The following is an 18866-nucleotide window of genomic DNA, read 5'->3' as shown; positions in this document are numbered from 1 at the left end:
TAGTAGAGCGTTTTCGTTGTGGGATTGTGGCAAAATGAAACACCAAAGAGTATTAACTAACACTAATATATTTTCGAGCTATTATATAAATATATATATATATATATATATATATATATATATATATATATATATATATATATAAGTATAATAATAAAAATCACTTACATTAATTAGTTAAGAATTGCGGCACATTGAATTTCGTTGTTTCTAACATTAGATTCATCGATTTCAAAAATCAGTATTCAAATTGACGCTTGATAGATTTATAGGTTTTTGATTTTAGGTCTCTTATGTTTTAAAATTAGTTTTTCTAAATAATTTTTGAGAGAAAGACGTTTCGACTTTTATTTAAGTCAAAATATTTTGATCCTTACTTTCCAAAATGTTCAGACGTATGATCGTTGTCAGATGTTTAAAAACTGAATTAAATTTACTTAATTCACAGCTTTGAAAAACTATTTATTAACATAAAATATAAATAAAAAAAAGTGGTTTCAATAATCTGACTACTGTTCTCGTTGGATGTTAAGATTATATATGACAAGCAAGTTGATTCTCTCTTAAATACTAATTCTATTGTATACAAAAGCTATAATTAATTATATTCATGGTCGCACGTCACATCAATACAAAAATAAGGGTAAGTAATATAACTTATCAAATTACAAGTTGATGGAACTTCAGGTGTCTAAGGGTCATATGGAACCACTTAAGTAAGACATTGAGGACGGTCAATCTACGAGAAATCTTAACGAATGCAATGGTAAGTAGAAGTTAAATAGGTAGATTTATGATTATTCACAGTAACATTTGACATTTAACATGCGAGTTTGTTTGTTTATTCTGATTCTAGTATTTGTTGAATTAGATAGAAACGTTTTCCAGAAAGGTTTTTGAATTTTTCCTAGAAACTTCTAGTGTTCGCCACTGGGGGACATCCTCCTATATTTCAATTAATTGAATATAAAATTGTAAAACTAGCGACTTATTTCTTTTTTTTTCGCAAATTTGATTCCAATATAAATGTAAAGATCGTTATCTTTCTATACATCTCTAACTTTTCAAATGAGATTCCTGTACATCGTGAATAAACTCCTTAATTAATTTCAAAGATACACCGAGACAGTCCGGGAACATCTACTTTAACTTCAGTAATCGAATTAACAACGGCTTTTGACACGAACGGGAAAGCTCTTTCCCTGCTATCATGAAAACTTTTCGAAGCTCTAAATCAAGTGGCCTAGTTTAATAGAGCCTCAACACTCGCTCGAACTGTCATTAGAGCTAAACTTTGAGGTGCTTTCTTATATACAGTAATATAGATTCAAAAACAAAAATTCCTGAGTAACACTAGCAAATACTCATATACATATAAAGAATAAATTACATAAGTAATATAAAAGAAATTCAAACGGATTATGACACATCATTGTCTACTTTTAATCTTGTACATTTTAATTAAATAAAGAATATTCAACTCTAGAAGAACTGTTTATGCTGATAATTAATTTCTCAAACATTAAAATATTTTTTTGACCTACAGTAACACCATCTTTTAGTTTAATATCTAAACTTCTGGAATTTAACAGAATGATAATGGTTTCCCATGAATCAAGACATTTTCCAATCTAATGCCAAACCGTCATCTATTAAGATTTTACAGGACTAACCGATAAATACACACTAAAGTCGTATGATAAATAGTCCACTCAAATTAGACATTTTCCAGAGAAATTTTTCCCTCGGCAACGAGACCAGTCAATTTTGATGTATTTTGACCGTCTGAAACTGAATTCGTTTCAGCGCAGTCTCGAAAATGGGAGGGGCGGAGATATTAGCATATATATACCAAAAATCGCACCTTTGCGCCTATTTTGCGAAAAAATAATCCGTACCAGCGAAAAACTTAACCCAAACGAGTTGTACATAATTAAATTTCCTCCAACTTTGCTATTAAAATTTTGCCGTACGTCCCATAGTTAATCCGCTAGAGGGTGTAGAAGATTTCAAAACTCATTTCTTGCATTTTCTGGAAAACTATGGTATATAGCAAAGTTGTAGCATACAAAATGCCCGACAATTTTTGTCCGAACTTTTTTCTGAATAACGCATATTTTTATCATTATTCTAGATCTTTCTAGTATCCACTTGAAATCAATCTCCAACGGCGGATGAACTATCAATTTTGACAGTCAAAAACAACCTTGTTTGAGCTGATGTGTGAGAGCGATTGGTTTCTTTGATTTTTCAAATAATTCTGTAAAACAAATGCATCTAGAATTGAGCGTTCGTTCTACGTTGCTGAAATGGACTGGTTCCCAAACTTTTGGGAAGTTACATTACTACCAATTTCCAAATCTTGTAAAGAAACGAAGATTAGATATATCCATAGAAAATTGCAATGTGGCTGAATTTCAACGAAAAATGGCTAGAATTGATAGTGCTAATTATCTAATAATGAAATTAACTAAACAAATTTTCAATTGAATTTGATTGTGCTGTGAGTGGATATCAAGACAGCAAAGTTGGCCAATAGAAAAAGAGACTCCATTCAACTTTACTGTTTTGAAATTTACAGTGAAATCATGTCACTAAAACCAATCATCTCACAAATTTTATTTAGAGAACTTCCCATTCGGAGTGGTGAAAAGAATTTAAATTTAAGGATCATTCGAAACGAGACATTTATGGTGTAGAGATATATGCCTTAGACAATATCTACTTCTTTTATACCTTATCCTATTTAGACGTATTCGAAATGTTGGTTTGCCGTTCTTCAAAGGAGAAAACAACTACTTTCTTGACTAAAACCACAAAGAATATTGAATTACGTTTCCTCCGAATAACGTGATGTCAACAACAATTCGCCGAAATCCCTAATGGCTCGCAACCTCAAAGAGAGGGTCGTAAAAACACGTTGTTGTGCCTCTTCAGAATGGCGTAATGACCTCTCGTTCGGAGTCTTTAGTCCGAACTGAAGACACAGCCAGCTGGCGCTGTTACTTGATTCGGATTAGACACTCTGAACGACAGGTAGTTACGCCATTCTGAAGAGACGCAACAACGTCAAAACTAGTCAGTGGTTACGACTCTCTCTTGCGAGCCACTAAGGATCCCAATTTCGGGGGATTATCGATAACATCACGACCTGCGGAGGAGATTCAATTCAATATTCTTCGTGGTATTAGCCAGGAAGAAGTTGTTTTCTCTGAAGAAAGGTAAGCCAACATTTCGAATCTTAAAATTCGAAATAAATGGATATTATGTTCAATATATTTTGATAAAGACTGAAGTTAAGTCGAAACGTCAATTTTTTATCAATCTTTTAAAAACTATCGAAAAAAAAGTGATTTTAAAACAGAAGAGACCTAAAATTAAGAACTTTTAGGAGCATTTATATTTATAAATAGAAGCGTTTTCTTATTGGGAACGTGGCAATTAAACACCCAAGTATACTAACTTTAATATATTTCTTTCGAATACTTATGTATTCATAGTGTGGAAAATAATTAATTAAGATTTGCGGTGACTTCAAATTGTATTAATTTTGTAAAAACTTGAAATTCATGGAATTAAAATTCAAAATGTGACGTGTGATATTTCTATTTTGAATAATATTTATTGGTGTGAGAATTCAGTATAAAATACGTAGGTCAAATTAATAGCTGGGAGTTTACCTTCATTCTCTGAAGACGATAACTTGGTTATCGAAACGAGCGTCAGACAGGATAATTGTAACTGTTTATGTAGTGTGGTATGTGTGTGTTTGTGTGTATGTGTGTGTGTGTGTGTGTGTGTGTGTGTGTGTGTGTGTGTGAGTGTGTGTGTGTGTGTGTGTGTGTGTGTGTGTTTTTGTGTATATGTGTGTGTTCAGTATGAATATCAATAACTTTTCCAATGATTTCAACTTAATCACGAAGTACAAAAGATTGATATACGTAATAAATGTAATGAACCTCATAATAGTTTCATATTTCACAGCGAGATGTTGTTCTATTATCAATTCCAATATCAATAATGATTACATTTTATATGTAGACATAGAAAATTTACTTGAAACAATAATTAAGTTAATTAAAACAAGTCAGAAATAATAAATATTTTTATGCCAGTAAAATCAAATTTGTGTCAAAACGTGTCTTTGAATCAATTAGAAAAGATATTGTTATTAAAGAGTTTGCCCTTGAAGGGTCTTAGAATTTTAAATTTATCAAAGAAACCTCGAGGAATTAGTAAGAATGCTTGAGGACGTAATCTAAAATCAACTTTTTAATTAAGAACGTTCGATAAAAAATTGATATCAAAGAAACGAAGCTTTTCATTATGAAAGTAATACATAATTTCGTAAAATTGGTAGAAAATGAGTTACTTAGCTAACCAGAAAAAAAATTCGGAAATTATATAAAATGTTGTAATAATTTTATTGTACCAAAATTATCTCGTTTTTGGTAATTGATAGATTCACACAACTATCGGTCAAAACTATGATTTTCTCCGTTTATATTCGACTAATCTAACTAAATCTGATTCAACTTTGGCAACACCCCTCAATCACCACGTTCGTTGATTTTCAAAAGGTGTGTTCCTCAATGTTTCTGTGCAAACAGAACATCTGGTCAAATATTTCTGTTTTTGAGTTTTGAAAACATATTTATTAGAACCAAAGTTATAGGCAAAGTAGTGTAAAAAATGCAAAAATGAGCTGATTTCTCTTTCAATCGGTCTTGTTTCGGTCTGGGCAAATTTAATTGAGACTTTTGAGGATCCATTTCAAAGAATATACTTTTCCCTTCAAAACGATCCTTCATACGTACATTTTCAAGCATTTGGACTAGTTTTATAGAACGTTTTCATCTAGACTTAACGGTTTTTGAAGACTGACGGAACAAGAAAACAAAAATTAGTCGTTTTCCAGTATTTATACAAAAATTATGTATTTTCAGGATGATTGTACCTAAATGAATGACAAAATATAAACTCTCGGCTGGATTATGAAAACGAGGTAAAATAGTGTTTTCTTAGGAGAGGATAGTAGTGAAAGCGAAAGCGAATTTTCAGATAAAGCCGACGACGATAATGACTTAAGTTACAAGCCCATCGTGTACACTGTTGTTGTTTTACTTGAATTTTAGCTTTTATCATATAAATTTTCAGAATTTAATGACAATTATTCGATTTTATTAATTATTATTATTAATATATTTTCCCCATAACAACAAACTTGTTTTGTTGAAATTGTATCATATACAAAAAGTCTAGATCATTTAGTTAGTCCTATGAAAATTGATAATAATGAAATCTTATATGAAAAAATTTAGATTTACACGCTAGTGCGTAAAGTTTTATGGAGTGGCGTACTAAGAAAGGCGTAAACAGCTTCACAGAAAGAGTGTTACTAGCTTACTTTGAAACTAAATCCAAAATGTGGAAGTCTTTAACACTTTGGTCGACTTATTCAAAATTGAAGGACATCCTAATGGTAAATAACGACGTAGACATCAATAAATACTCGAAACTATGATAGAAAGTATGATAGAAAAAACGTTTAATATAAACTTATATATTATTTGTAACATCTTTCAACTTGCTTTAATATTCGGAATCGCAGGAGCTCTGCGGAGGGAGGAATGAAATATAACTCATGTTTATCATGGATTTTCTGTTATTGGTGAAATATCTGACAATAGATTAAACTTGGTAAAGATTTATAAAAAATATAAAAACTAACGACCCACAAATGTCAAAACAGATCATTTCTTTTGGCGGTATAAAAATGGAAAATGCATAACCCAAATTGTAGGTATTAATATCTTTTCAAGAATTCCCTCGCTCTTCACAACATATTTGAATTTACCTAATTAAAAAAACTATACTTGGCATACATTTCGACGCTCTTTGGCGTCTATATTAGTGGATTACGATGGTGATAAAATGCATGGTGGGTGGAAATCCAACACAGTTGTGGAGGGTTACTTAGATGACTCAATAAAAAATAAAATGGATTTCGCAGTGAAAATTTTAACGGGCACAACTAGTTCGACTTCAAACAATCTGTTCAAGATCCTACCAACAATCCAATAATTACTAATACAATTATAGAGGATATTATTTCTCTGAACTCGTTAAATGTTTCCAGTTCAAGTATCAAGAGTAATGTAACTTCTTCTTCACTTCAAATTAATAATATTCACAGTTGTATTTTTAATATTACTATTATAAAGTTCTGTCGAATTTGTTCAAGTCTAAGGACGTAGAAAAAGTTTCGTTTGAAGTTCGTGAGTAAAGTAACTTTTTTTCACTCGTAGGCTCATGCGGTTAAACCGTCCTACTCGTGAAAAAAAGTATTACTCTACTCACTTGTTGCTTAAATAACTATTATCTAATCCCGCTATCAATTGTCACACTTCAAGTCACTCGTTGACATTAAGAAACCTCACATTTTTCATAACTCCATATATAACTTATGAAGGTTATGTTAAGACTTTACGTAACAGTTTATGATTCAAAGATTAATTTATCAAATACTGTAAGAACTGAAAATAATTCCGTTATTTAAACTGACAATTAACCCATTATTTTAATTCAATAGTATTTGAAGTTTTATAATCATTGAAAACAACATTATTAAAGACACAGTTATTTAAAGTCCGTTTTCTGGGTGAATATTCTCCTGAACTTTTTTTCTAATGTTGATTTAATGAAGCTGTGATATCTACATGTACAATTTTTCTCTTACTTTCTAATTATCTCTCAACATAGCCTTCGACTACACTGTTGGATCTCCATCCTACGTGCTGCTTTATTTTCAGAATGTCCGCTCCTGAGTCTGTCAGGAGAGACGCTGACGAACTTCTGAAACAATGTTCTGTGTATCCTTCAACATTAGGTAAACCCATGTACCGAGCAATCTTTGCGGGTAATTTTTCAATGGTATTTATGCCCACGGGTTGTATGCTACATTTTCCATTATAATATAGAACAAAAAATCTCGTCCTGTATAGCAGGAGGTTTAATTTTTTTTATACTTTTTGAGGAGGTCAATTAGGTTGACACCAGAAATATTTTTATCAGTAACTATAAATTCACGGATAACGTGTGTTTTGCTTACTGGAATTGTAATTTTTAAAAAGATGCCTTCATCAAATACGTCTACTTTTCGTATTTACGTCACGTCAGTTCAGCCTTCCAGCAGGCTCCCGCAATCTTTATTACCATTGCGATCAAAGGAACAGATTTATTTAATAATGATTTATAAACATTTCGCAAATCAAGTACTTTTGCAAATATTTCGCACCAGCTTCTTTTATAAATCTTTCTACATTCTCCTTTGTCAAAATCCGATTTTTTTGCACAGTATTCTGATGACCGTTTCTTAAGCCAATCCAGGGCGTCTCTACCTCTTGATTTTCCAGCTATTAAGCTACCCTCTGCAGCATTTACACACTCTGTTACTTCAAATGGAATGTCTGATTCGCTAAGACATTTCAAGTAATTACTTCTGACTTATTTTGAAGAATCGTTGTTTGCTACTTCTAACACCATTTTATTCCACATTTTATTGTAATTGAAGATTCTATTAAATATTAAAAAGCGCGGAATTAGATGAAGCGTTGTACGTCAATACGTTATGAAAAGAACGATGCTGTTCAACTCGAGTAATTTGAAAAACTCGTTTAAAACATTCAGTTTTTACTTAAATTTTCATTACCAATTTTTATTATGACCTGAAAATTGAATTTTCATTTTTTAACTAATATTTATTTTAGAAATAATGTAATATTAGCTTAGTAATAAATTAATCAACGTACTACATTATATTTTTAAATAAAATTATAATGTAATTTTCAATCTAGTTAATGCAACTACGCAACTATTTTCAAGGTTCTCGCTCAAGACGATTTTCACTATATCTACTCAAATTATCTCTAAATACGAAGTATATAAGATCCGCTTTGAAATAAAAAAAATTAGTACTAATATAGCAAAGAAATTTGTTGCTCTACACAGTTTTCAACATCATTCTCGTGATACTGAATATACTGTTTACACCACCACTACACCAACACTAACAATTATACTGTCTGACGAGCGTTTCGATAACCAAGTTATCGTCTTCAGAGACTGAAGGTAAACTAAAATCTAATAACTTGACTTACCTGTTTTATGCTAAATTTTTTCCGTGAAAAATTAATTCCAGCGGGAAAACTCCTTGGCGGGAATATTCATGTTTATTCTTTGACTATTAAACTAAAGAGTGGGCTGTAAGGAATTTATTATTGGATACATTTTTTAACAATTTTACATTATTAATATTTATGCAATGATTGTGACTGGCAGAGTGCTTGACTTGGTTATCGAAACGCGCGTCAGACAGTATAATTGTTAGTGTTGGTGTAGTGGTGGTGTAAACAGTATATTCAGTATGAATGTCGCCAACGGTTCCAGAAATTCCAACTTAATCATTCTCGTGATACTCCACGTTTTTTTCATAGCGTGTTGCAAGATTTGTAAACACTGTTCGTAAAATGTTGTTGCATGTACATTGAACCATAAAGTTGTTCTACATTTGATCGCCAAAGAAAAATTCCAGATGTCGAAATAGCGATGTCGGAGCTATAAAAAGAATAGTAAAAAACCTCGCTGCAGAAGCCTTTTAAAAGTTATGAAGTCAATATTTTGAAATCTCGAAGCTATCCTCTCACAATAGAATCGTTCATCTCCGTTTCTCCTTAAATTTTTAAATCAGTTCCACTTAGTTTAAAGTTTTTCGTGATCAGAAAACGAATTACGCAAACGGCGGAATTTCTAATCAGTTCAGCCATTTTTTTCAGCCAATTAAGGTTTTTTGTTTTAAAATGAAATTGAAGGTAATGAAAAAAAATCAACTGTAGGGTAATGTTCGAAGGATCCAAGACGATCCAAACAACATGTGAAATACATTCCCTTGGGCCGTGGAGGTTAGAAATAAAATATGTCGTGCGGTCCATAGGACCGCTCTGGTCTATGGGGAAACTTTAGTTGCGGTCCTATGGTCCGCACCGGTGCTCAACGTGTTAAGCATTACCATATACAGATAATCAACAACCTTAAAATAGTGTCACTTCCCTCTGCTTGATTTATTATGATTACGAACGCAGCGTTAGCGCAAATAATGGAAACGGAAGTTTTTTACTTAAGCTTTTAATTTTTGTTAGTTGTTTTCGGTATATACTTCGTTTATATTCGTTGATATTCAACTCAACACAACGGTTTTATCTATTCTCATATTTTTTCTTTTATATTGTTTGTGTAAATATAAATAAACAAAGCACTTATCGAGAGTAAACAAAAAATGTTTGAATACTGACTTATATTTGAAAAATTTATAAATAAATTAGATTGTCTATATAAATACACTTTTATACCATTATATTAACATTTTTCAAAACATATCACTTGTGAAAAATGATAATCAAATATTATTATGAATCTTTGGACGACTCTTTTACAATAGCTTCATCATCTCTATGACTACCCATAACAGTTTCACTAATGGCATCGTAGACTTTTGACCTTAAAATTTTGTATCTTATCAACATATTCTTCTTAGTCTTCATAGGAATTACTCCAAGTGTAGTGTAGCTGTTCCCCAAGAAGAAGGTTAAGAATATCAAACTGAGACAGGTAACTTCCCAAGATGCTTCTGGTAGGTAACTTAAATTGAACAAAATTATAGCATTACTCAATTGAAAGATATATCCGATGAAGAGGAATGGTAATAAAAAAGTTAATCCTCTCCACATCCACGAGTGGAATCCTTCCGCTGTTATATCCATATTCTGCATTTCTCCTAAAGCCTTTAATCTGTATAAAGTTCCTTTTTGATATTTAAACTGTAGATACTGTATAAACGCACTGTATATAGTATAATTGATAAAATGTTTTCTGAATAGTTTCCATGGTTCGTTGTAGGGCCAAACTAAGAGCAAACCGCTACTGACAATAGATAATAAATGATGAATTCTCCACCATCCTTTTATTCTAGATCCATTAACTTTTAAGATACTTTCTCTTATTGATATTGTACAATAATACCAAACCAGGAATCCCATGAAAAACTTCTCCAATGGTCTGAATTCATAGAAGTATAAAATGAGTGAAAACGTGAATGCTACAAAATGTGAAATAAGTTTGAATGTCTCGTAGTCTTCCTTATAACGAAATTTATTTTCTTTGGTGAAAAATGATACGTCAATATCACCCAAAATTAATTTCAACATATATCTGTCACTTTTCTTAGGTAAACTTTGTTCCATATATTGTAACTCTACTTCTCTTTTCATAATATTTTCTTTCATTTGTTTCGTGTTTTTATCTTCTGATATTCCCTTTAAATTTTTTTGCATAATATTCAGTCTATATTTTTGATGTGCGATGTGTTTTCGGCAAATATCTTGCAGTGTGGTCAATTCCTCCACTTTTTTCAAGTACGCTGCATTGTTTATTTCTAATTGCTTGTAATCTTCTTGTAGCTCTTCCCATTCTTCACAAACACTTTCTATTACCTTCGACATATTCAGTTTGTACTATGAACTAATTCGATTACCGACTTATACTGACGAAGTGTAGTAGATAGATTAGATAAAACCTAATCAAGAATCTATCAGGTATATATAGACTTGAAACTTTGAACCCAAATTAACAATTAACAAGTTTTTTTTATTATTTTTGATAAAGCGACAAATAGTACGGTTTAATGTTATAAAAAACAAAATAAAGTCAGACAACTTCTAGAAAAGCGCTAAAAATATAAAAATGTAGTGAAGTATTTCTATACTTTTCATATATTTCGGTTTTTAGTCTTTATACACCACTAAGTTATAGTCTATAACTTAATTGACTGCGGTTTTTTTGCAAAATTTGAACGTTTATTTAAGAAAAACAATTTCTGAATTTATGACCTTTTCCCACCTATCCGGCAATTTGTGGATCCCATCCCAAAAGAACTGCGCCGGCTTAGCAGCCAAGCCAAGCAAACCGTATTCCAGTGAGGGCGTTCTGCATCGACCGGAACAAATGGTAGTCAGAAGGGGCAAGGTCTGGGCTATAAGGCGGGTTTGCCCATTGTCCAATTTACAGTGAAAAAAAAATCATAGCTTTCTCATATTTGTTATTTCGTGTCTTAAAATGATTAAACGCCACGAGCCCACGCATTTAAAAATACATAATACTGGTACACATTTATCAGAACAACTTCCTCAATAAAACAATAATATTTTGACCCCTGATCGACCGATACCTGCCAAGGGAATTCCAAACTACCTCCTTCTGGGAATTCAAAGTTTCCTTTCTCTTAAAACCTTCTTAATGTCCTAACAGCATGCAATTAACTCAATCCTCTTCTATATAGCTGGTGCACGTTTCACGTATTTTCAAAAAAAAATATCAGTTTTTAGTTAAAATAAGTGGCCAACATCATCCATTGTCCAATTTACAGCGAAAAAAAAATCATAGCTTCCTATTTGTTATTTCGCGTTTTAAATCATAATCCTATTGTATACAAATATGTATATATATATAAAGATACAAAGATATATATACAATGATATAATTAACCATATTTATGGTCGTTAGAGTCACATCAATACGAAAATAAGGGTTAGTAATTTGATAAGTTAATGGAAACTCAAGTGTCTAAGGGACATATGGAATCGCTCAACTAAGACGTAGGCTCCCGTTTAGGGGACGGAGAGTTTACAATAAATCTTAACGAATACAATAGTGAGTAGCAGTAGAATAGGTAGATTTACGATTCTTCACAGGCACATTAATATAAGACAGAAATTAGTTAATCCAAGACGATACGTTAATTGAGACATTGTATAACTTAATTTATGGTTAACAGATCTTAAATGTTCCCATCAGGAGTGAGGAAGTTGAACACTAGTCGGGTCGATAGGGTTGTCTTCTGTCGGTAGCATCCACTGGGGATGAAGTTTCTTTTTAACTATGGTTCCTCTAATTAGAATAAGAGGACAATAGATAATTATTGTCCATACACTGGGAGTAGATTTCTTGGAAATTTTGGCCGTCGTCGTTGATTTCGGATTTTAATTTAGCTTGATATTAAATAACTATCTGGTGGCATATTGATTAGGTTGGATTACTTCTTGGTTTTGGCAATTTAATGTAATTATTTCTATGAAAGGAAAAATGGCAATCCAATTGACTAATCGCTGGACAAATGGATGATTGATGATGATTCATGTTTCGTATCGAGTGGAGGTGGTTTTGATATTTATTAAATTAATATTCAATATTCTTGCAGATGTATTTATTTATCGGATGGGATTTGCTCATAAATACGTTGTGACAACTGGTTTTTTTAAATGTCTTTGATGAATTACTGTTTTTAAACATTCTTACTTACCAATTGTTATTATACATAAATGATAGTAATCGAAATTTTGGTTGAAATTATAAGTATTCGTAATATGTAGCTATCAATTTTTATAATTTTTCTAAATGATTATTCTCTGAGTTTATTTTAATTGATAATTTACTTTTTTTTAAATTTCTTGTTAGTGCATTTAACTCGTTGATAAGCGGGTTAAGGTCGTAATAAAATGTTATCTAGAAATTTTAGGGTGATTTTATTTTGCGAGGATCCGAGGATTCCAAGTAGTCTAAAGAGGATTGAAAAGAATAAAGGTGAATTAGGAAAATCGAAAGTATTTTGTAGGTGCCGTTTTAAATTGTCCATGTGAATTTTTGGTTTTGAGGTGATCGAAATCGAAACATATGCCTTCTGATTTTGTTCAAAAATCTCTGGATCATCATGGTTTTTAGTAACTTTGTCAATTCTTTTTTTATTTAATAATAGTTATTATTAATATTAGAGTATAGTATTTTAGTTCTTTCTTTGTAGTTTTGTGGTTCATCATCAGAGTTTGAATGATCGTTAATTACGTTTATAGGTTTTCTTTTTGTCGTTGAGTGTATTGAATGGTTATAAGTCATGACTGCATAATACTTTTTCAAATTGATAGGCGTGTTGAGAAATCCCAATACAATTTGTTAAAACTACGAAGGTAGTTTTTTGTAGAAATTTCATCAAGGACGTTCAAAACTTCAACTGGGAAAGGTCGTCGCCTAAAAATAATCTATGCTGTGGTTGATGAAGGTTTGTACATAAAGATTTGATGGAATATATGTCAAAAACTTCCAAATAACACCAAATGAAATGAGTGCTGATGATTTGATTTGACTAGAGTTTGAAAATGATAGTGAAAAAAAAAAAAATAGGATGAAACCCATTGAAAAATGAATATAATTTAAACAAAATTTGCAGGCGATTTGAGATCGGGAAGGGAAAGTAGGTGAGTTTTTATTGGTGTATATAGTAAAACTACAAGTTTTATGGAAAATAGTTAGACAGAAAAGTTGTAGGTGATAAAAAGATGTAAGGCTTTTGTTTCACATAACCTCAAAATGAATGTGAAAAATTTAAATAACCACATTTTTGGTTTTTAATTTTTATCTTTTAACGAAAACAATTTTTCTTCATGAAATTTAGTGAAAACGCATCTTTTTATGTTCCAAATACACTGCAGTTTATTTGATTTGAAATATTTATTTTTTCACCTTATTTTCACTTAATATAGAAAAATCATCCTAATTTTCAAACGAAACCTCTTCTGTCAAAATATCAACTTTTTTCAAAAAGTCGATGAATTTTTTGTTCGTTGGTATCTCTATTTTCAGATGGTGAGAAAAAATATATTCATCGCCATGGTCAATTTTCTCACAAACGGCAAAAAAATAAAATTTTAAATATTTTTTAATCATTGCATGTATGGGTATTTAACAATACAAGTGTTCTAGAATTGTAAATATTGTCTTTCAAATGAGCCTTGAGATTGGAGATGTTCTGGACATAAAAATGAGTTTTAATTTTATGAAAATTTTTAAGTTCTAGACTTACCGATTTTGTTAAATTAGTTCCATTGTGTGCGAATATTTGTTCGAGAATGTCATAATGAGAGGAAAAGGTTATTAGAATATTGACGATTTCGTTACTAGAAAAATCATTTAAAGGATATGCTTGAGCGTATTCGAAAATGTGTCAATGATTGTGAGAAAATTTATTTCCTTCAATAGAAAAATTTTTTTAAAAATAAATATTGAAATGGTCTCGTTGCTGTTTATTTCATATTTGTTTTGTTGCCAAATGTCGCAATTATTTATGAAGATGATAAGTTAATGAAGCATAAAACTCAACGAAATATTTGGTTAACACATTTTAAATGTTCTAATCAGGAGTGGCAAGATAATTTATATTTTTTGTCGGCCGGTGTAATACACATATTTTATCACGTATTCAAAATTTTCAGAGTTTACAAAAATCTCTGCTACAGACGAATATGATCCGATTTATTATGAACGCATATTTGGTTTCTCTTTGACCACTACGTGAATGCGAAATTGTTCAAATGAACTGCGAAATTGTTGACGTAGCCAATGTGACTACTATCCATACACGGTATGTGAACAATTTGGATTTAAAATCATTTTCGATAATAATGTTTAGTCAATGGAGCGCGAGCAAGCACACAAGAAATATCGTTTTCAATAATAGCACGGGAGTTTAATACAAGGAATTGAGTTATTGGAAAATTGGAAAACTTACAAAATTATTTGTTGTAAATATATGAAATGTTACATGGGCGGAAAATTTTTTCCCCCGCAATTTTATTTGAACAACATGTCGAAGGAGTAGCATTATAAGCTTAACCCCAAATTTGTGGGGCTGTTGCCCTTGTACCTCAGCCGCCGTCTTGGAAAAAGGAGTGAAAACACGTTTTCCACTATTTCTCGGAAACTATCAATCTTACAAAAAATTTAAGAAATATATTTTGTATCAAATAACTTTGCCTAAAATTATATCTATGTGACTTTTTGTCATAAGTTCAAAATTTAAAAAGTTATGAGCAAAAAAGTGAAAAAATTTTATCAAAAATTTCTTTTTTTTGCGTAATAACTTTTTTTATTTCAATTTTACCAAAAAAAAGTCACAAAAATTTTATAGAGAATCTCTTCATGAAGATTTTTCTATACAATTTTTTTAAATTTCATTTATTTATAACGCTGTTACAGTGCTCCAAAGTTTACCGGGTTCGTCAATGCTCATATTTTTTTTTATTTATTTCAAGTTTAATTTTACTTTGCTCTTTACTTTGCCAATGGTTCGACATTTCAATTGTAAGGTACGCGACGCTTTCCAGCGATGGATTGTGCGCACGCCGTACAGCGAGGAGAAGGAAGATGAAAGAACGGTCACGTTGAGTGAAAAAGGAGAACAGAACTCTTTTTAACGGTGGTACTTCGCTATTGTTTTATTAAAAAACCTTGTACTTTTAGCTAAATCTTTGTCGCCTGTATATTTTATGCACCAGGTGCTAAAACAACGAAGTGGTGGTTACAATCTTAGTGTTAATTGATCTATGAATGAAGTCAAAGATGAACCTTGTGGATACGTTACCCAAAAAGGGGCCCCTTGAAACTGGAAACCCGTATCATCGGTAAGTCGTACTCTCATTCATGATTTTTTGAATCCTCATTTATACGCAAATATCTGATTTATTAGCTAACGCTCGCTTTAATACCAGAAGTTATATTTGGACAGTACATTTTTCTCTCCTGAGACGCATAATAATTGTTTAAGTTTATTGTCAATAATTTGAATATGAAAAAATTTCACTTATTTATTACTGATTTTTTTCCTGCCCTCTATGAGATAGAAACTGTGTTATTAGCTAGCTACTATTCTTCGATGGTCCAGGCTGTATCTCAGAATCTAATTCAACGTCGAATGTGAAGATTTGAGGAATGACAGGAATTAAAGTTAGATTTATCGTTGGCAGTTCTTCTTCAAATTCATTTTCTTCCATTAATTTTGTTATATCCATAACGTTGATACAGGTTTTTGGGGGGTACGAAGTTTGGATTGGCATCCAAATGTTTCCATTCATTTTCCTGTTCCAATCTTCAGGATTATAGTATTTTATATCCAAGTCATGATTGGACTTGGTGATATACTCAGAGACTCGGCTGCATCCTGTCTAAGAAAAAGCGATGATAAACTGAATGAATTATTTGATACTGTCTTGGAGAGTAGTCTCATAGTGTCTAGAGAATCGTCGTTGGTCTCATAGTATAAAGCAGCTAAAAGGAATTAGCCAACGAAAGGTGCAGGAATAGCGCTGTACCACCAGCTAACTCTACGTCTACACGTGGTAAACTATGTAGCACAACTGAAGGAATAAAATGAGGACGAAGAAACAGCTGAACCTTCGTGGCTATGTATAATAATAATAATTGTAGAAGGCAGATGTTTATTTGTCTCCAAACGGTAACTCGGAACTTTTCTACCTGGTTAACATGCTGCTGAAAATATACACTCCTCGCAGTAATTATTCCAAGAAACAATATTTGTTTTTGATAAGGAAATATTCAGTAATAAAAAAAATAAGGTAAACATGTTGTTTTGACCCAGTTGTCATGAGCATTGGCGAACTCGGACAATTTTTTTGTTCATATTTTTCAAAGCGATTTGCTACAAACTATATTTCCATACATTTTTTGTAAGATTGATAGTTTCCACAATATCGCGAAAAACGTGTTTTTAGCCCTTTTACCAAGATGGCGGCCGGGGGACAAGGCCTAACCTAAACCTAACCTAACCTAACCCCACAAACTTGGAGTTAAGCTTGAATTGACCGCCCCTTAAATAAAATTGCATATTCTTGAAAGTATTAAATTTGACCTTCAAATTCTAACATTTCGTTGGATTAATAATTGACAGTGTAGAATAATAGTCCGGTAAAATTAGACCAAAAATAAGAGTGAAGCTACATAAATTCCCGTCAAGCTGAAAATCAGTAAAATTGTTTAATACAATTGAAAATAAAATTTGAATGTTCCCCATTATTTCTGTGTATGGAAAAAAAATTATTCAAAGTCAAAGGTCAAAAAAATGTTTTTTTGCGATTATCAGCAGAACAGTGAGTTTTATCATAAAACTACCTTCAACAAAAATTGTAGACCATAAAATTATCTACAAAAACGGATCAATACTTTTCTCCTACGAGCCAACGTTTCTGAGATATAACAATTCAAAAAGTTATGCTTTAGATTTACTAAATTTATTAAGCCATCATAAGCAACTGTAATTACTTGTTTAGACAAGTTGCAGAAACCTTTTGTGTAATCATCACACTTATATATCCACGAAAATTGCCTTTCCCAGTCTATATTATAATGACACACTCTTCGTATTTTTTTAGCCGCACTTGCTTTGCTAGTAGAGGCGTTTTCCATTTTATTGATAAAGTTCTTACAGTCAACACATCACATAAAATAATGAACTTATATAGTTCCAGATTACCGCGAATGTATCAGACGGCCACCTGACAAGCGTATACGAATAGACATATACTATAATACAGACCACAAACCCCACACCCCACACTATAACTTGCGATGCGTAATCGCGATTTGGGATACCTATTTTGACTCACCCCTCATTGCCATTTATTAGCATAACTTAGTAACCTTACTTGTAAAACTCTTGTATTGTTTGCAAATGATACTTGCGGTTCTTTGTTTGCCGATTAATAGGTGGCGTTCGCATACTTCATAATTGAGTTGAGTACCGGTACGACGTCAGTAAGGTCAACGGCGAAACTCCTTTCCGTGCGCATTGGTAAAAACGTATGTTGTTCTTTGTAGGCAATAGCATATTTTTACCCAAATTACAGGATAGTTTATGAATTCAAGCAAATACCGGACATTTGCTTGTCCGGTTTACCAACATTTTTTCAACCGGATGATCCTCGAAAAAACCGGATATCTTGCAACCCTAGGAAGCAGTCATTTCAGTTAACTGTTACTACTATTAAGTTATGATTGTTACGAAATATGAAAAACCGTTTGAGTGGAAATTATACAATTTCGTGATGCAATACATAGTTTTTATCAATATATCTTGTTGCTATATCTATCCGGCGATCAATTCAGTCGCAAAACTTTCATTATCATTTATAGTTGATTAAGAGATACTGGATGATCTGGGATGATCTGAATATTAATTTCTGATCAGACTACATTTGAATGTTGCTTTAAATCAATAACTAATCATTCGGCGGTTGCTTCTGTGTGGTTAACGACTTATATTGTCTATTAAGACATTCAGACAGTATTCGAATTGAAACAAAAACTGATTATTCCTGCAGCGAAGCAGAGGCAGAGACAAGGAAGTAGCTAGCAGATGAGAAACCAGTATTTGTCAAGGAATCGACATTGATATAGAGCGCATCATATGTAGAACGTAATTCAAATACTGGTACCGATATGTCTGCTCAAATTTATCCAATTGAATTATCTATGGTCTACACAGTTTACGAATGTGGCTTCACACAGACTGAACACCCATCATATAGTCTTGATCTAGCCCCAACCGACATTATTTTGGTCGTGAAGCTGAAGGCGATGAAATTAAATAGGCGATGTACGAACATTTTGACTCTAAAGATGCATCATATTGTATGGTTTAGAAGTATCAATTACAGTTCTTTCTTTCTATGTTAGGGTAAAAACTTATTTACGGTGCAATGTATGTCTCTAAAGCTATTGCACAAATCAATGGATTTAAGCTATAGTCTATTTTAGAAAGATACAGAGTAATAAAATGTTCGGCTCAATTTCGGTGTCGGCCATAGGTGTGTGTTAATTATAACGTCAGGAGGAGATGACAATTCCTCTGATGAAGAAAAATATTATGATTTTTTGCAATTCTGCATTTTGATATTCTGCAATTTCAATCG

At 31.9% G+C, this 18866-nt stretch overlaps 2 protein-coding genes across 2 annotated transcripts in view; both read right to left on the bottom strand.

Moving 5' to 3' along the window:
- The window catches only part of LOC130893919 (N-acetylgalactosamine kinase), a 108060-nt gene that overhangs the window by 17426 nt on the left and 71768 nt on the right, over positions 1-18866 (bottom strand). The window lies entirely within an intron of this gene.
- On the bottom strand, positions 9336-10649 carry LOC130893920 (transmembrane protein 120 homolog). The gene has a single exon (XM_057800376.1). It carries the CDS (start codon positions 10554-10556, stop codon positions 9465-9467), a length of 1092 nt encoding a protein of 363 aa, XP_057656359.1. The 5' UTR covers positions 10557-10649; the 3' UTR covers positions 9336-9464.

This window comes from Diorhabda carinulata, chromosome 5, assembly GCF_026250575.1.
Source record: "Diorhabda carinulata isolate Delta chromosome 5, icDioCari1.1, whole genome shotgun sequence".
Classification (NCBI taxonomy): Eukaryota; Metazoa; Arthropoda; class Insecta; order Coleoptera; family Chrysomelidae; genus Diorhabda; species Diorhabda carinulata.
This window is presented reverse-complemented; position numbering and strand designations above follow the sequence as displayed.

What these genes read in the sequence shown, in the direction of transcription:
- LOC130893920 (XM_057800376.1), bottom strand. Translation starts at nt 10,556, where the DNA reads ATGTCGAAGGTAATAGAAAGTGTTTGTGAAGAATGGGAAGAGCTACAA.